This window comes from Manihot esculenta, chromosome 18, assembly GCF_001659605.2.
Source record: "Manihot esculenta cultivar AM560-2 chromosome 18, M.esculenta_v8, whole genome shotgun sequence".
NCBI lineage: Eukaryota > Viridiplantae > Streptophyta > Magnoliopsida > Malpighiales > Euphorbiaceae > Manihot > Manihot esculenta.
Genome location: NC_035178.2, coordinates 2,413,856 through 2,432,670, shown reverse-complemented (window position 1 = coordinate 2,432,670; position 18,815 = coordinate 2,413,856). Strand labels below are relative to the sequence as shown.

The 18,815-nt window shown below is 36.0% G+C and overlaps 3 protein-coding genes and 1 pseudogene across 4 annotated transcripts; 2 read left to right on the top strand and 2 right to left on the bottom strand.

The window, feature by feature from the left end:
- LOC110606898 (COP9 signalosome complex subunit 4) lies at positions 1-4,585 on the top strand. 2 transcript variants are annotated; one of them, XM_021745895.2, is made up of 14 exons: positions 4-605; positions 717-868; positions 1,119-1,222; positions 1,338-1,398; positions 2,023-2,115; positions 2,210-2,310; positions 2,424-2,532; positions 2,625-2,669; positions 2,854-2,922; positions 3,012-3,103; positions 3,225-3,267; positions 3,809-3,868; positions 4,307-4,366; positions 4,500-4,585. In XM_021745895.2, the coding sequence occupies exons 1-14, from the start codon at positions 476-478 to the stop codon at positions 4,572-4,574; spliced, it is 1,194 nt and encodes a 397-aa protein (XP_021601587.1). In that variant the 5' UTR covers positions 4-475; the 3' UTR covers positions 4,575-4,585. The 2 variants fall into 2 exon arrangements, with proteins under 2 accessions (XP_021601588.1, XP_021601587.1); XM_021745896.2 differs by lacking the exon at positions 2,625-2,669 and having other exon boundaries at positions 1-605.
- A 2,697-nt stretch (positions 4,586-7,282) lies between these two features.
- Positions 7,283-9,063, bottom strand: LOC110606829 (annotated as a pseudogene).
- A 533-nt stretch (positions 9,064-9,596) lies between these two features.
- LOC110606828 (outer envelope pore protein 24B, chloroplastic) lies at positions 9,597-12,024 on the bottom strand. Its single transcript, XM_021745817.2, has 3 exons — positions 11,726-12,024; positions 10,954-11,313; positions 9,597-9,821 (listed from the first exon to the last, which is right to left on the bottom strand). The coding sequence occupies exons 1-3, from the start codon at positions 11,924-11,926 to the stop codon at positions 9,741-9,743; spliced, it is 642 nt and encodes a 213-aa protein (XP_021601509.2). The 5' UTR covers positions 11,927-12,024; the 3' UTR covers positions 9,597-9,740.
- A 992-nt stretch (positions 12,025-13,016) lies between these two features.
- Positions 13,017-18,220, top strand: LOC110605908. The gene is made up of 6 exons (XM_021744592.2): positions 13,017-13,248; positions 14,150-15,842; positions 15,920-15,995; positions 16,564-16,949; positions 17,496-17,594; positions 17,717-18,220. The coding sequence occupies exons 2-6, from the start codon at positions 14,214-14,216 to the stop codon at positions 17,882-17,884; spliced, it is 2,358 nt and encodes a 785-aa protein (XP_021600284.1). The 5' UTR covers positions 13,017-13,248; positions 14,150-14,213; the 3' UTR covers positions 17,885-18,220.
- The last annotated feature ends 595 nt before the right edge of the window (positions 18,221-18,815 follow it).

The window sequence follows — 18,815 nt, the reverse complement described above, 5'->3', positions numbered from 1 at the left end:
ATATTTAGTAAATTGAACAGAAAAAAGATTTAGGAAAGAAAAACGCAGGAGATGTTTACTTGTATTCATGAAACATAAAAGATTCTATATTTCACTTCTAAAAAGAAAAAAAGAAAGTTATACAAATTATCCTTTGAGAAATCGGCATATTTCCACATATTACATATACACTGCTTAGTCACAGAACAATTATGAAATGTTGCTGCTCGATTGGCTAACAGGGAAACATCAGAAGAACGCTCCGCACTTTATAAAAATAGCAGGTGGATATATGACGTGTAGTTGCTTGATTTGATATGAGAAAAACGCTAACAACAACGCCTCGTGCCTTATAAGAACCCACAAACAAATCGTTCACCACCATCACCGTAAGTTGCAGACACTGTACCGGTAGCAGAGGAAGCCGAGAAATTATCCCATAAGAAAATTGAAAGGGTTTAGGGTTTGGAGGAGAAAAAGATAAAACCTAACTACCATGGAGAGTGCCTTTGCGAGCGCCTCGGCAATCGCGGACCAGAGGCAAAAGATCGAACAGTACAAGCACATCCTCGCTTCCGTCATATCGTCAAACGACATCTTTCAGGCCAAGAAGTTTATCGATCACGGTACCTTTCTCTTGCACTCTTGTTTTACTATCCACCTAGGTTTTTCCTTTTGTGATTTTTTTCCAATTATGCTATTATTTTGGGAGCTAATAGTTCGAAAACGACTGGCAGTGTTGTCCGACGATGTGCCACTGGTGGTTTCGAGGCAGCTATTGCAGACTTTTGCGCAGGAATTGGGGAGATTGGAGCCGGAGACGCAAAAGGAGATTGCCCATTATATTCTTGCTCAGATTCAACCTCGGGTTGTTTCTTTTGAAGAACAGGTTAATTTTGGATCATTTATTGGTTTATATAAAAACAGAAACTTCTTCTCTCTGTAAAACGCGTCTCCACATAAGACATTGTTTCTGCTCAAGTGCTTTTTCCCAAGTTAGATTGCTCTCCTTGTTATCTGGTTTTTATTCGTCGACAACTAACTCCCTGTTCCATTAGGTGAACAATCTTTTTATGGGGTAAGTTCTGTAATCTAAGTCCTTGCATCGATAAGCAATTGTTGGATTCTGTGAATTGCAGGTTTTAATAATTAGAGAGAAACTCGCTGATCTATATGAGTCGGAACAACAGTGGTCAAAAGCAGCTCAGATGCTCAGTGGCATTGATCTAGACTCTGGAATGAGGTATGAGAGTAAGATTATATATATATATATATATACATATAAAATCTTGGAACAGAAGTATTTCTGCTTCTTTTTCTCTCTTTTCTTTCTTTAATTTATATGATTTCTTTATCAGGGTCATCGATGATACATTTAGGTTATCAAAGTGTGTTCAAATTGCTCGCTTATATCTTGAGGTATTGAATTGTAATATAATATTAGCTTATATGGTGAATAATTAATTAGCAGTCCTTTTGCCCTGGGCCTGACTTTGGATGTGGTTTTAATATATCATTTAGTGTGTTAAGCACATATTGGAGCAATGTAATAATGTTTTTAAGCGGCAATAATTTGCAATAAGATGCTTGTTACATTTCCTTTCAAATCAAGTGAAGCAGCTGGTGGAATATAATAAAGTTCATTAATATACCCTCAATTTGGGCGTATACTGTTTAGTAGAGTTATCAGCAACCATATGGATTATTTTGCCTGCATGCTACATCTAAGTATTATTGTGGGTTGAGATGTTCAATGCCTGCACTCATCAGCTTGTGCTATCACAGCTGCTGAACTCTCAAAGCCCCATTTGTGTCACCACTTATTGAAAAGTTAATTCAGCTGTTAATACTGAAGATATTTTCAGAAATTGTTGTAGATTGCTAACCTTGAAACAAAAATATAATTTATTACTTCATACTTTGAGATTTGTTTGGAGCTGGAATTGGTCCTTTCAGTTCCGACATACCTCTGGTCGAAGGGTTAGCCTTTTGATCTCATTCTTAAGGTCTTAAAAACTATTAGAGGGATTTTTTTTATTTCAGGATGATGATGCAGTTAATGCAGAGGCTTTCATCAATAAAGCGTCGTTTCTGGTTAGCAACAGCCAGCATGAAGTATTGAACTTACAATACAAGGTTCAGCATCATTCTACATTCTCTCAATGAAACTTAATACTTGGATAGAAGCTTTATTGTTTGCTGAGATTGTCTTCTCCTATTTTCTTGTCAGGTTTGTTATGCCAGGATTTTGGACTTGAAAAGGAAGTTTTTGGAAGCTGCACTGCGTTATTATGATATATCTCAAATTGAAAAAAGGCAGATAGGAGATGAGTATGTAAAAATTGAACGTATTTATCAACTTCTTTCTTTTATTTGTCTGAAAATGATATCACTTGGAACAAAGTTTTTTGTTTTACTTTATTTTTCTGTTATGTTGATTGAAGAACCATTGATGAGGAAGCTTTGGAACATGCTCTCTCTGCTGCTGTGACATGTACAATCTTAGCTGCTGCAGGTCCTCAACGATCCCGTGTTCTTGCCACTTTGTACAAGGTAAACATACTTTCTCAATAAGCAGTTCATATGTAAATGTAATGTGCATTATACATTTGCAAAATATACTGATGCACTGAGATATGGAGCAGGATGAACGATGCTCGAAGCTAAAAGTTTATCCTATATTGCAAAAGGTTCTTGCTTGCTCTGATAACCAACATTCTTACGCTCTCGCAACATGCACACATGCTTACACACACACATGACAATCTTGCATGTGCACAGCACATTTTCACCAGTGTCATAGGTTTCATTTTCACTTTTCTTTTCCTAATACCTTAGTTTCTGCTAATAGAAATCTAAAACAAAATTTACCAGGTCTATTTGGAGAGAATTTTGAGGAAACCTGAAATTGATGCATTTGCTGAAGAATTAAAAGCACATCAGGTTGCTGACATATCTACTTTTTTTAAGGTTGTTACATTCATTTAACATTGTGAGATATAATGAATGCCTCTTCTTTGGTTGCTCAACAGAAAGCTCTTTTACCAGATAATTTTACTGTTCTGGATCGTGCTATGATTGAGCACAATCTTCTGAGTGCTAGTAAACTTTACACAAATATAAGGTTGGAAATATGATGCTTTTGTATCTCATTTTTTCCTTGAGTTTATTGCCTGTGATTTTGTACTAAATTAAGTACTATGCTTGCTTTTTTTATCCAAAAAAAAAACCCTTCTTTGCCATAGTTTTGATGAGTTGGGCACCTTGCTGGGAATTCTTCCAAACAAGGTACAGTTCTATGCTAATTCCTGATTATTGAAAATTACTAATATTGATCTTCTCTTCTTAGTTCTATCATCATTTTAGCATATTGCATCAGCTTACGAAATACTTGTAAAGTTAATTATGTTCAAGCCAATATTTTATCCTCCATTGATATAATATTTTACAACTGATTAAAATTTGATTTCCTTGTTTACACTTTGTCATTGCTTCTTTTTCCTTCTGCAATTTTGCTTACAGGCTGTAAACTTGATTGACTTTACCTTGCTAGTGTTTTTTAAACTATAAAATGTGTGAGCTTTGACAATTGTTGTGCCTGTTTATGACTTCAAATTCTATGCTCTGCATTTACCATATCTGCAATGCTTTTGTAAAAAGCTCTGGTAGTGTGGTTTATGTGTTTTATTTTGATCTCGAGGTATGTCCATCCCTTTGTCTATCTGTTTCTCTCTCACATATACACAGTTACACACACACAGAGGATCAATACACTCATGCTTGAGTTCATTGTCTCAAAACTTGAAAACATTGCTTCTTTTTGTTGCAGGCAGAAAAGATAGCATCAAGAATGATTTGTGAGGATAGAATGAGGGGATCAATTGACCAGGTGTCAAAATCTAAAATTCTAAATCCAGCTTGCTAAATTTCATTAGTTTTAAACTGGCAAGGATTTTTCTTGATTGGGTCATTTCTTTTTGATACTTGGTCCATCATTAGTTTTCAACTGGCAAGGATGTCACTAATTTAGAATAACCAGGAATTTTGTTGGTCAGATAATAATTAATTTTGATACTTGGAGTCTTGGGTCAAAATAGTATATGACGTCAATTTGTTAATAATAAACTGAGAAACTGGAGGAGTTTCTGCTTTGCAAGTTATGGTTCTATCACGAATAAGTTGCCAATATCACATTGATTTATTTGGCCTTTGACGCTCCTTACCTTGGTTGTTGCTGTGTTTGGTCATCATCTGTAGCTCACAAGCTAGGGAAACTGTATACTTCTCAAAAATATATGGCATTCGTCTGAACTTTTTAATACAATAGGTGGAAGCTGTCATTCACTTTGAGGATGATACTGAAGAGCTGCAGCAATGGGATCAACAGGTAATTATCGACCTTGCTATTATAATGGAAATATAAATTATGATCTAAGCTAACGGCATAGTAATGTTAAATTTGTTTGAGGATTTGACTGCTGGATAATTAAACATCTTTGTGCTGGTTTTCTACGCTGCAGATTGTTGGCTTGTGTCAGGCCTTGAATGATGTCCTGGATAGTATGGCAAAAAAGGGCTTACCAATCCCTGTCTGATTTTCCTCAACCAAAAAAAAAAAGAAAAAAAAAGCCCCGTCTGATCTTTCCTTTTTTCCCTCTTCTTTTCTTTCCTTTTCTTTTCTTTTGATGACTGGTCAGTAGATGCAAATGAATCCATGATACTAGCATTATTTTTGTCGAGTAAAGAATGTAATTTGTATTACCTGTTTTTTTAGTTGAGAAATTTTAAAATTTACTTGGATAACGAAACACCAACTTTAATAAACTTTTCGCCTGCCTGGTTTCTTTGGTGTTGGATAATTCAGTTTTCTTTATCGATATTTTTACTAGTTTTTAACATCATTTTGATTCATGATTGAGCACTAACACTCTATAGTGCTTCAAGTTATGATGAAAATAAATCGTATTTCATTTCTGTATATAGAATAAGAAACTTTTGCAGTGCTTGAATCATACTTTTCTGCTTCCCCTTCGTGGGAGGCCTTGATGAAGCTACATAACTGCTGGACCGAGTCAAAGTCATCCAATGGAGGGGCTCAGGTAGTCTTAATCCCACTCAAACCGGAGGAGAAATTTCCATTGATTTCGTACATGATCGAAATTACTTGGCAATGGCATGAAAGGGCCGAAAAAGGACGAACAAAAACGGAATTGAGAGGTGAAGCAAAATCTTGGCAGCCCACAGATTTTGGCCGAGTCTTGGAAGAATGTGAGAGCTGTCTTAGGTGAGTTAAGAAAGTGTGTGCTTTGTGAAGTTGGATACTACAACGGCAGTGGCAATCTCTTTTCTTTGTTTATACTTATTTTAGTGGAAAAAAAAAACTCAAAACTAATTATGCTAAACGAAGTGAATTCGGATAATGAAGAGTGAAATTCTAAGCTAGCCCGATGCAGTGCGTATTAATCGAAAGTGGGCTCAGTGTGCCTGATATGGCTATTAATACTTTTACTATATTTGGAAAGAAATCGTTCAACTTTAAGACAGGAGCTTTAAAATAATAATATAAATACATTTCGTGGTCTTTTTTTCTAAAACAGAAAGATTCTGGGAGATATAAACTTCTAACCCCCCACAATTTTCGACAATTAAATTGATAAACCGGAAAAATCTTAGTTCTTGAAAAAATATCCATACGAGTTCATCCAAATATAGTGCAAGTGACAACTCCGCAACAAGATTTTTCATTATTAATTTTCATTCACGCACCTAATGAAATTTAGTTACAAAACTGAAAGTTCATAAGGCTCCCTGACACCAAATGCGCTGTAGTAGAAAGAATTCCTGCACCTTAACTTAGAGTTGGAAGCAATACTCATTTTACAACTCAACTGCTATCATCCACAACTTGATTGTTTACAAATAGATTCCCCATTGATGACTGTCGGGCCCTAAACCACTGGGCCCAACATAGCCATGTAAAGGGAGTCAGGCCGGGCTAAACGTTGTCTCAATATCGATAAGAGAATAATCCCTCTACACGTTCAGAGTCTACTTTCGTGAGCTGGGTAGGACTAGAAACGAGTCCAGGATAATCTAATCCAAATGTCTATTGGTCTCCATAGAAAGACAGACTCTAAGATTTTCAGAATCGTGTTCAAATAACGCCGAAAGAAATTAAATAGTCGTCTGATGAAGATAAGGATACAATATATCTATACAAGCTGCTCGCATGAATATGGCAGGAAGTACGGACGTAAAATGATGGTTACACCCCGAACAAGACAAAAAGAAAAGAAAACAAAAGAAAAAAAAGGAAAAATAGAAACTGATAATATAATAATAACAAATCCCATTGATATTATGACAAGTGTATGAGAGAGACTGAAAAGACCCATGCATCAAATCATCCGGTCTGACTGGACTGAAAAAGATCCCACCTACTTAATGCATAGGATAGATCTCCCATCCTTCCGATCTTATTTATGCCTAGAATAAGCAAGCCGATCTCATTATGCCCAGACTAAGCAAGCCGATCTCATTAATGCTTGGAGAGAATAGACTAACTTCTTTAAAACACCTAGGACCCATTAAGGGTCATAATTGCGTGCGTTGAAAAGCTGCCAGAAGCGACATATGTGATGTACATGATATGTGCCAAGCGACTCAATATTTATTAACTTACTGCCCGCCATTAATGAGCCGTCTAACACACTTGTCGTGGCACGTCACCGTTTAATATAAAAAGATATCTATCGAAATGACCTTATTTGACATCTGTCCAAATGCCCTAATGAGGTCAGGATATTAATACTACTAGATAAACCATTTCTAGGAACCAATTTTCTCAATTTTCATAGATCCAAAAAACTCTTTATCTCTTAGAAATCTCAATCTCCACTCAGATCTCAGACATCATCCATTATTTAGAGAAACCTATAGACTCTAGAACCCCTATATTTCAGCTTTGAGGATGTTCTATAATTAGGATCAACGGAAGTAGGTCTATTGTTGGTATCAGCAAAGGTCTGCATAAATAAGCTCGTCGCTCTCCCGAGTCTTTTGAAGGAGAGACATACCTCCTTGATGGACCTCTCAAACCACCAGCCCTAAAGTCCCCAAGTTCATCTCTTCCTGAGGAAGAATCCCCAAATGGTCGATCCTCGGAGCTAGATCCTAATGGAGCTCCAGACTCCAGTTGTAGCAGATGTTGAGCTAAAAGGATAATCTGGTCCCCGCAATGTAAGTGCTTTCTTCTTCTTAGCAAAGAATTGTCATGCTCCAAATAGAAAGAGTGTGAAAAACAATACCGGGCTTGTCCATAGCACTGTGTCAAATTCTCCTTTAAATACTGGAGACTAGAGGAATACCCTGCTATGCAGGTTCATGATATAAACTTTTTAATTTAATATTTTAATTATATATTCTTTTATATTTTAATTTCATTCGCTCTTTAAATAATATTAAATTCTTTTATTAATGTCATTGCTATTCATGTCAAACTTTCTTTTGGATCTGACCCTGCGTTTTGAAGCTCACTGCATCTAACAATAATACATGAATCAAATCACCCTCTGATGTAAATCCATATCTTTAGACCTTTTTCTAGCATCAAAAACATAATTCCGAACTACAGTAGGATTTGATCTTTCACATTCTGATTTCCTGATTTCATGCTCCTTAAATCCAATGACCCTGCACCATTCTCCGTCAAAAATAAAAGCCTTTGTTTCAAGAATGCAAGCGGTCTGCTCGTCGGCATAGCAGAACCATGAACAGTCCCATCTTCTCTAGTGACGCGAATCTTCCCACCAACATCCGATGACAATATATATCTCGATCTCCCAACATGAGGCACCTCCAAGATGGTTATTGCTAAACCTTCTTCCCCATAATAGGTTTGAATAAACTTACCTACATTTTCCATAGCCCCTCTCTTCCACAATATTCTCATTCTTATAAACTGACAAATATGAAATTATTGCAGCAACAGGTGAATCACACACGGTGTAAAGCTCAATCAAAACATCCTTATTTCTTGAGAATATATATACCCTGCCTTGATCATTTCCAACAGCAATATACTTACTCAGACCCTCATAATTTCGAATGGAAAAACATTAACACAAGTTGTATCTGAATCTAATTTCACTGCGGAATCTCTGACCAGAATGGACTGTATGTTTTAACTGAAACCGCTCTTGCTCTCTCCTCATCTTGAGTATTTCCCTCGATACCCAAACCGTCTTCTTGGACTTTTTAATAACTGACGTTTTACATCGGATTTTATGTGATTAACTCTATGTTGTTCCCTCTGATAAGCATCCTCAAAAAATGCCACTTCTCTATCAGACTCCGATAGTTTTGTTTCTAATCTATCAACTACTTCACTTTGGTTCCTCACTAATCCTTCAAGTCTCTGTGATAAAACCTGTTGCTGGTAGGATTGAGTTGTAGTTTCGGTCTCAGGTTCATGGTAAGAGTTGTGCTCGTCAAGGACTGAGCTTTAGTAGATTAAATAAATAAGCAAAAATGAAAGCAAAGAGAGAAAATAAAGCAACTTGCCTTTGTGGGTCTTTGCCATTGGAGAAACGTCAGCACTCTACTGCTCAAGCCACTTTCGATGAAGCTAATTGCGCATTTCATGATTAGTTGGCTTTTAACCATATTCAGTTGCTATCATATCAATAATCCCCTCGGAGTCCATTTTATCCTTTTCTTCCTCATTTTACCTCCATGCTGTCATATCGTTCATTGTCCAACTCCTCCATCCTCGATTCCTCACTCTCCAGTCTCCCCTTCTACTTCTATAATCATAATCTGCCCCTTCCCCGTCAAATTCTTCAACCATGGAATCAATTTCCAAAGCCTCTTAGCACCTACACCTTCCTCACTGTTCAAACTATCAAAACTAGGATCCAACTCATTTCCCTCTTTAAAACCCTCAAATTGGGAACCAGATCTCAAATTTAGTTCATCGAATTGGAAATTTCCCTGGCTCCTTTCTCCTCTATCCAGGTTTTCAAATATAGAAACCGAAGGTGCATCGTTAGAATAAGGACTAGAGCGAGGATCTTCAGGAAACATCTAAGTAGCTTTCTTAGACGTTTGAGCCTTCTTTCAGGGATCGGAGAAATATGTAATTTGTAAATAGCTGGTGAATTCTCAAAAGACAAGGACTAATGTAAATGTTTTACTAAAACTACAAAAACTAAATTGTAATTGGTTCAGTTCCTTATTATGAAGCTTTACATCAAATTACTACTGAATAATATGATTACTCCTTTGTTTGGCCGCTTTGAAAAGTCAGCTTGTCCATTCCAATCATCGTCAGGCGAGCATTACAGAACATTGATATTTTCCTTACCACATGCGTACTTCTTCGACAACACCATCCGGTGAAAATTTTGTGCTCCACAAACCTACACAGAAAGCACCAAAACCCACGACCAAATCTTGCCTCCAAGTGGATGCCATAGTGTACGTAGTTAAAGATTCAAGATTCTAAACCAACAGAACTGGGTATCACATTTCAAAAAAGAAATTTAACCTTTTGACGGTTAATGCTATGAAGCCACTTCCTTCCCAGGTAATCAGCTCACTCGCAAATGTAAACAATATTCAAGGACAACAACAAGAAAATTAAAGCTATTAAGATTTTTGAGCGCAGCCAAAGCCAATAGTGGGTGAGCTGTTTGTTCAAATTTAAGGGATCAACGATCCAATGCAACATAGAACAAATACAATAATAACTAAATAACATGTCAAATCTCTAAGTTCCATGTACTCTCAGCACTTAGTTTTGGCACTTTTGACTCCTCGCCCAAATTGACAGATGCAGAAATCTGAGACAAACAATAAACCAAGACAAGAATATCATTCATTAATATTATGTAAGATCAAAAAATGAAGAAAATTTTGGAATCTTAGAAATATTTAACCAGCACTAGGACAGGTGAACACAAGGTAACCACCTAAGAAAAAATGTAAATAATTACAAGGAAACTGACAGAAAAACAATAATTTGTAAATAAGTCTGACTAGAAAACCAGACTCGACTGCTTCAAATCTTCCAATAGAAGTCCAAAATGCCAACTAGAAACCATGCTTTAGGAAATAATATTCATCACGTCAGTGGCTTTAGAGAGCATGACCATAGAGCTAAGAGCTTCATATCCCATGGTCTCCATTTTCTAAGCTTGGTGATAAATCAACACATGAGCCTTCAAATCCTTCTCCATTTCCTAAATGAACCAAACTTCTGGAAATGGAGAGTCTTAGCCCAAGTTCTCACCCATTTTCCGTGGTTTAAATTCCTATACTATATGGGTAAAAAATTCAATCCTGCACTAAGCAGCTTTTGCATGCTGCCCCACTGACCACTTATCTTCTTAGATAATGAACCAATGAGACAGAAAAGGGATTACCAACTACATTATCAAAATAAAAATTTTTAGAGTGCTTTATATCCATGCAACATAGTAAGATTAAAAAAGATATATACATCAAGGTTATTTCTCCTTTATTCAACAAAATAAATTCTGATTTAAGAATACAATCAGAAGCTCTATAATAGAAATAGAATGACATGGAACTAATAAACTCTGATGATGAGGACAAACGTATCGGTAAAAACCATAAGCCTTTGTTCACTGTGACTCGGTTTAACCAGGTCCTACTTCGTAATTCAATCAAAATTCAAAAGCTAACATAACTAGACAGCTTTGTGCTACACAATCATTTAATGCATGCATCTAGGAAGTATGATAAGGTACTACACAACACCAAGCCATGCATATGCACATACAACGGATATCAGGCACAAGAAATGCTCAGGCTCTAAAATTAAAAATCATTTCACGTCTAAGATCAAATTCTTAATGTGATTAAAAGAATCTGATGCATATCCTGTTATTTTCCATCAAACTAAATAAATAAATAGAAGAGAAAACACGTGAATGACAATCTTGTGTTTACCTTGAAACTACCATTAAATTTTGAATTCCTTGACCACTCTAATGCCAGTGCCTTGCTTGATGTTTGATATGTAGCCCTAAACACGTCATCAGCATAAACCTTACGTGAAACAGCAAAATCCCAGGAATTCTTTGCCAAATCATAGCAAGGTTCAAATGTGGTTGCCCCACCATGCACATACGTATACTTCAACTTGCAATTCCCTGTGCCAAGCATGTAATTTGCAGACACCTTATTAGCTGAATCTAACACAAGAGCCCCATCTAATATCGTGCGGTTATCCCCTCTGCTGTGAATGTATGTCAAGTTCAAGGGCTTATCAGCAACCTTAACTGTGCTCATGAACTGAAATCGAAAATCCTGTACAAGAAGACGCTCTGTAGTTAGTGAATTAGTGTATCATTATTGTTATAAAATTTATAACAAATGCAGCTTCCTTGTGTGACAGAAATAAAAACATATGAGTTTTGAATTCTCTCATTATTATTTCACCAATAATCATTTGCTAGATTTCAAGTTTCCTTTAAATTTTCTTAGTTTCACCAAGTGTGGGAAAAAACTATAAATTCCTCCAAAATGAAAACCCTAATTGCCAAATTCTTCAGTAGGCTAATAAGCAGCGCAGACGATAGAAAGTCAAAGATTTCTTATCAGTGTATCACAACAATTGTTTCAATTCAACTTTCCTATTACTACAATTTCTCGACACCAAACAGAAGTTAGCAAAAAATTAAAATTGAAGCTGAGTAAGTAATCAAATTTTGTGCATTACCTTTTTGGGGACATTGTAATCGACGACGAAGAAGCCGGGCTTCTCGATAGCCAAAACCAAGCCGTTTAAGCTGGGGCCGTTGACAACGGTGGCGTCTGCCATGGAAGCCCGGAGCTTAACATCGCCAGCGTTGAAGGCAACGGTAGCAGCCGCGCTGGTTTTGTCAGTTTCATACCTGCCCTTCAAAGATGCCTTCATCATTTCGGAGAAAAAGAGAGAGGGATGGGGAGAGGGAGAGAGAGTCAAGGCGAGTAGGCCTTTTCTTTTTGTTTTTTTTTTTTTGCCCTTTTTTCCCTCGAGGTTTATATTTGTACGTATCGGCGCTTATTCCAAAATTTCAGGTGGCCCTTGTCTTTGCCTTGTGGATAGGTGGGTCTACATACATTCTACTGTCGTGGCGGGCTGCCCGGCTTTGCCTTGTGGATTTCTTGCTTTGGTGGGCTGGTGCATCCTGGGTTTCTCTCTCGTTGCCTCTTTTTTCTTTGGGTAGTTTCTAACATAAAGGTAAATAATTTCCTCCTTAAATTTTCATTCGATTAATAAATTTTCTTTTCTTTACTCACCTCATATAATTCTATAAATATTATACTTTTTAAGCAAATGTTTAAAAGTTTAAATTATAAAATATTGAAAAATAGTAACGTTACAATATAATTAATATATATATGTAATATAATGTAATATATCACAATAACTTCAAAATCAATTGACTTTTAGTTAATAATACTGGATTCATTTTTTAAATTGAAAAGTTTTAAATTTGATTCTTATTAAAGTTAATTATTTTAAAAACATAAATGAAGTATAAATAATTAAATTATAAATTATATCCAAAAAAATTCTATATTATTTTTATTTTTCTATCAACTTTATTAAAATTTGTCAATCATTACAAAATATCCTAGTAGCTTTAATATTTTCATCGTTATTTTCTATTTGATTGTCTTAGTTTTGTTAGATATAGTTCAGTATAATATAATTCAAGCGGCACTTAAAAATTGAAATGTTTAAAGATAGTGAACAAAATATAACCCATAATGAAATAACTGAATTAATCAATTATCCAATTATATCGAATACCGACTCAACCGCGGGCCTTCGATGTCACTCGTCTTTCGTTGAGACATGGGCAACTTTCGGCCCAAGTTTTTAGGGCAATGGGATCTCATCCACAGCGCCGTACAATAGATTGATCAGCGAAAACAAAATCTGAAAATCGACGGTGGATATTTAACCGGTGGATTCAACGCATCCGTACTTATGAGAACACGCAAGCTTTCCTCTTCTCTCTCTATCTTTTTCTTTCTAACTAATCTGGACGGTAACCCCGAGTCGCGCCAACAATTTTTTTGGCGGGTATTCCTTCCTTTTCTCTTATTTCAATTGCAATCCCTCTTTAGCTCACCAATCTATAACTTATGAAAGTATCTCACTTCAGCTTAATCGCTTCTCCCTTCTCTCTATTGCTTCCAATCTCTCCTCTCGCTGAAACCTAGTCGGCGACTACGAGTCTTCCATCCCAGGTGAGTTGCTTTTGCGATTCAATGCTCTTTAGTACCGTTAGATCTGCAGATTCTGTTAATTGTTTGCTCCGGAAATTGATTTGACTCGTCTCGGTGATGTTGATTTGCACAAAAGAATTGGTGTGGTTTTAGATGAGACTAAAGGAACTCTGACAGTGTTGAATTGAAAAGAATTTTTCGCCTGTATTTGTTAGTGCCTGTCGTGGTTAATGAGCTTGTAAGCTCTTCTGTTGGTGTATGCATTTGCTTGTGATTTCCAAGAGCAATGATGCAGGTTTTTGTTTTATATATACACATCTTTCTGTCTTTTTCCCTGGAATAAGGATTTATAAATTCAGAATTTCAGATCCGATGAAAATGTAAGGGAGAACTGATTACTAATTGTATATATTTCAACTCAACCGATGTATTCGGTTGCAGAACACTCTAGATTTTGGAAATAGATTGAAGCCAAAATTGCAAATTATTTTCTAGTTGATACTTGTGGATTCAACTTCTAGAATGATGTCATAATCACATATTCTTTATGGATTTCTGAGAATGATTTTGTTGATGCGGTAAAACTTAATGCAAATGTGGACAGTACAGGGCTGCTTTTGCAGCCGTAGCATGAAAAATTAATATCTTGGTCAAATTTTGGGATTCAATTAAAAGTTATGTACTTTGAAAATATTAAATCATATGAAATTTTCCGAGTATTATAGGTTATGTAATTTTAATAGCAATAAATTACTAAAATTCATAGTTTAGTGTTATACTCAATAATATTTACTGAAACCAAAAGTATTTTTATCATCTGAACATGAAAGTTGAACAGTACATAAACTGTTGTTATTCTGTATTAATTTATGCATATGATGACATGTCATCTGATCTCAACGATTGAATTTGCTCTTGCTAGAGGGCCAGCACTGTGATTAATGACCATACACTGGTGAGAAAAATACAATTTCTACTTTCATCCAATGGAGTTACGAAGTTGCGTTCATTTACATTTTATCCTGGCTGCTAAAGGTGGTTTGGTAACAAAAGCCTTGAATGTGTATCATGGAAGGCCCGCACTTAAGTTCAAGAAGGTAAAAGATCTATATGAAACTGAAGATGAAAATTCTCTTGAGCCATTTCCAGTGTATAGACCAAAAGCTGAGTTTCAATGTGGTGAGGCAGAAAGTGTACATGTACTCACAGAAGAAAGAAAAATAGAAAGTGATGGTGAAACTGAAACTTCAGAGTCTAACAGCAAAGGTATTGATGTTGGAGCAAGGGAAATAGATGACCTTACCTTTGGCAACATGACACTGAAACAAATTAAAGAGAGATGTAAAGAGAAGAGGAGGAAGTTCTCCACATATGCCGGTTTGTGCAAACAAAGTATTGAAACTGGTTCTCTTGTTAAAGGGAACAATATAAACTCACAGTCTGAGGAGGATGAATATGATATTTTGGAGCCACTCAGCTGTTGGAAATCCAGAATTCTAAACAAGAAGAAGGCCAATAAAAAAGGCAGAAATAAAACTGTCCATGCTTCACCTCAAACTGACCTATCTATTATGGAGTTTGAGGGAATCCCCAGTGATGAAATTATCTTTCAATTTAGTGAAAAATTTTCATCTATTGATGTCAAACTTGAGGTTCCGGAGTTTACTTGCAAAGATATGATTATCTTTTCTTCAGATTCCTCTTTTACTTGTAACGAGCTAGTGGCCTATAATGGAGTGGCACCTTGTGAAAAGCCTGAGGCAGCTAATGGTTATTATTTGGATAATGGAACATCAATGGTAGCCATTGAAGAGCCAGATACGGCTAAAGGCTCTGTTTCTCAAATTGGGATGTCTGTGATAATCGGTGAAGAGTTGACAACTAATGCTTGTGGTGTTGAAACCCAGATGCCGATTTTCTTCAGCAACGAGCCTCGGTGTTGTGCTACTAATGGAGAATCTTATGAATACATGGAGCATTGGGATCTTAAATCAATTCCTGATGTAAAATCCTCAGGCAGGGAGATAATGCTGGAAGGTATTGCAGAAGAGATCAATAATAAAATTTCAGATTTTTCTTCTTTAGAAGCACAGAAAGACGATATTATTGTAGATCATCCCAAAAATGATTCCTCTGAATCTTCTTCCTGTGAGGATCATATACCTACATTGCGACCCCAAAGTTTTCATTGTGTGCATGAGAAGTCATGGAAGACTAGTAGCAGCCAGATTCAAATGCCGGATGTCACCGTTAATAATAATCTTCAACGCATTGACCTTAGCAAAAGAAGCAATTCATGTTTTCCTGAGAATGAAAATAAAGATGGTGCAAAAGTTATTGTAGCCAGTTTCATAAGCTGCAATAACAGAGATTATAGTTCACTTTGGAGTCGAAATTTACATTCAAGTCCAAGAAGCTGTTTAGTTTCTGTCGCTGATAATTCTCCTACAGCTGAGGGAAAACAATCACCATCTTCTGCTTGTGCTGATGCAACAACAAGCTGTTCTCCAGTCATCAACTCATGCATTGATGAGCCTGTGATATCAGCAAATCTGGAGGATTGTCATCGCCCAAAGATGCAAGATCCTCCTGAAAGGCTCTTTTCAACTAGAAAGGTAAATTCTATTACATGTTTACTTTGACTTGCTTTTTTTCTTGCAGTAATTTATCACTCATACTTTCACTTCTCCAGGTCATCTCCCCAACTTCTCAGAAAAGGCTACGTGAAGCTATGGAATCTATTGAGTTAGATGATGAACAATACTACAGTAAGTGCTTATCTAGAAAGTTGATCATAATGGCATTGTATTAACTGAGTAACCAAAGCCAACAAAACATGTTGGGTGCTGTCATGTGAAAATTTGTTGTAATAATTGGTATATATTGGATGGTTTTAATTGTTAAAAATGTTCCTGTTAAGAAGAAGAATGCAACTAAATTTTAATATTTTTCAATGTGTATATCAGTTGAAAGACAGGACCAGAATATTTGGTTCCTCCATGCAGTTATATAACAGCTATTAGTTTATGTAACGACAGAAAATTCCTTGGAATATTGTTGGATTGATTCAGAGCCATACCTGATACTAATAACACTTTTTTTTTATCACATTCATCTGCAAGAATTGCTTTTCAATGTCTTTATGATTTACCTTATTTTCTTAACTGATGTAACTGATGTGGGAAATTAAGTTTGGTCCAAGGCCTTACTTTTTATTTGAGTGATCTAGTTATATAACTCCGTCACTCATATGCTTCAACTCAAGCTGCATGTCTTAAGTCCTTGTTATCACAAACATAACCAATGAATTTCATTTGTTGATTGTGGCAATTTCAGGGTATGCAAGGAAGCTATGCTATAGGAAACAGAACGAGCATAAGAATAGTAGACTTGAAGGACCCGGTCAGCTCAAGAGAGCTGAAGTCATCACTAGTCCCAAGAAAGTTGTTGGGAAACCAAGGATATGCAAAAATGGTTTTCATCAAAATGATATTCGCAAGGTTCCTCATACCTCTCATTCCGCACAATGTTTTAGTTCTGGGCGCACCTCTACCCGAAGTTCTTCAGAGAGTGTCATTCTTTTCTCACAGCAACAGATGCATGACATTGAATCTGTTGTAACTAAACTTGCAAAAGAGTTGCAGCTCATGAAGGACATAGTTGAAGAAACATCGCAGTCCAAAGTTTATCCGGCTACATCCTTGAAATATAGTGCAGATGAGGTAACAAACAAACCTGCAGCATATTAGATACTACACCCTCATCATTTGCATAGACTTAATTTCGTGGTTTTTTAAAAAATGAACTTTTCTTTTCTATAAATACTTCAAATGCACTTAAAAATAATAAACTTTAAAATTATGTGAGAAGGGATATCAAAGTGATCCTGGCTTTTTGAAACTGAAGTACTAAGCTATTTTTTCTTTCTTCTTCTTGCTCTTTCTTTTCTGAGTCAAATTTTTTATGATTAAACTTGCGACTGGACAAATCAGCCTGTGTTAGGTAAATGGTCCTGCACAATTTGCCTTATCGCATCTTTGTTTCTTTTCTAGAGCTTTTTCTTGCAAAAATATCCTAATTGGTACATTCATTAGAATATCACGCTACAGAAAACTGAAAATTGAGAATGCAAGTTATGCAGAACTAAGCTGAAAATGCCGCTTTATTACATACTATTATAATTAAAGATTATTTGCTTGTTTTCAGCATGAGTAGATATATGAATACATGCACATTATGTTAACATCTAAAAATTCTTAATTTGGCAGATAAGACTTGCCATACAAAGTGCAACAAAAGTTGAAGAAAGTGCAAGAAGATCACTTTCTATCATGGCCAGGGACTGCAACCGTTTTTGTAAACTCATGGTTTGTTTCTTATCAGTCTTTGGATCCTTGTCATGTTTTTAAATTTAAAAAAAAAAATTGTACTAATAATCTGCTCAACATATCTTTGACAATTTTACTGAGTTTGCACTGATCTATCTTAGAAATTGGCCGAGAAAGATTCTGCTGCTTCTCGAGATGGGTTCTGCAAGAAAAGGAAGATTGTTTTTGCTGATGAGGCTGGTGGAAAGCTATGTGATTTCAAGACTTTTGAGGATGAAATGGCTCCTTTTGTGGAGCCTAAGGGAAAGAAAACGGGATCTGTTGATTAAGAGATGGAAATCTTGCTAGCTGTACAATTATACATCTAATTATGGAGTTCAAGCGCCAAATTCGATTCTCAAAGAGACTGTTAAGGCATATCTCCGGACGTAGTCTTATGTTATGCCTGAGGGGTGGATTGGAATGGAGATAGGTACTACAGCTACAGAATAGGAAGAGCTGCGACCAAATTTATCCTCAAGCATGCCCGGTCTCATCTCATATTGTTTATTTCTTATTCTCTTTTTAACATGGATAATGCTTTGAGCTATGTTGTACACATCTTGTAATAAAAATACCTATGCATTCTTAACGACAAAGGTACATGCATCAAGCGGGGATTCAATTACTCGAACCTTTTACACGGGGATTTCCCTCAGCGGCTTCCGTTTTTGCCGTTTTGGTCCGGTTCGATGTTTATAACTTTTTTTTTTCTCAAACTTCACGGGACAATCATTTCATCCATCTGCGGATCCATTCATCATGATTACCATTTAAACACGAGCCATCTTTTCTAAATCAAGTTTTGCCATTTTATCATTTTCATGTGCAACACTCACCTGAATCCAAGTTACTTTCATGAATAGTCTATAGCATCCTTTGGAATACAGGATTAGTCCTCTTCGTTGGACGGCAAATTCATTTCCCTATCTTCTCATGCATAAGTACCTCTTTTGTTTTCTTTCCCATTTCCATTGCATTTAGCTACCCAGCCCCAAAATGTTACCAAACTTGAGAGTTGGGGTATTTATTTGCAACTTCCCTATCATGGCCACAACATTAACATTGGCTTTTAAAAAAGTAAAATTAATAAAAAAAAATATTAAATATATTGAAAGATGATACCTTTTCTTTGCACATGTATACCAACCTTGGGTAACAGAATAAAAAAGAAACTCTCCACTATTTCTGGTTTTAAGAATTAATTCTATATTTTTACTT

Coding starts and splice junctions, on each gene's coding strand:
- LOC110606898 (XM_021745895.2), top strand. CDS start 476: ATGGAGAGTGCCTTTGCGAGCGCCTCGGCAATCGCGGACCAGAGGCAA. Junction 2,670..2,853: donor TTTATCCTATATTGCAAAAG/GTTCTTGCTTGC, acceptor AAAATTTACCAG/GTCTATTTGGAGAGAATTTT. Junction 3,869..4,306: donor TGAGGGGATCAATTGACCAG/GTGTCAAAATCT, acceptor TTAATACAATAG/GTGGAAGCTGTCATTCACTT.
- LOC110606828 (XM_021745817.2), bottom strand. CDS start 11,926: ATGATGAAGGCATCTTTGAAGGGCAGGTATGAAACTGACAAAACCAGC. Junction 11,314..11,725: donor ATTACAATGTCCCCAAAAAG/GTAATGCACAAA, acceptor CTTCTTGTACAG/GATTTTCGATTTCAGTTCAT. Junction 9,822..10,953: donor AATTTAATGGTAGTTTCAAG/GTAAACACAAGA, acceptor TGTTTGTCTCAG/ATTTCTGCATCTGTCAATTT.
- LOC110605908 (XM_021744592.2), top strand. CDS start 14,214: ATGGAGTTACGAAGTTGCGTTCATTTACATTTTATCCTGGCTGCTAAA. Junction 15,996..16,563: donor AGATGATGAACAATACTACA/GTAAGTGCTTAT, acceptor TGGCAATTTCAG/GGTATGCAAGGAAGCTATGC. Junction 17,595..17,716: donor ACCGTTTTTGTAAACTCATG/GTTTGTTTCTTA, acceptor GATCTATCTTAG/AAATTGGCCGAGAAAGATTC.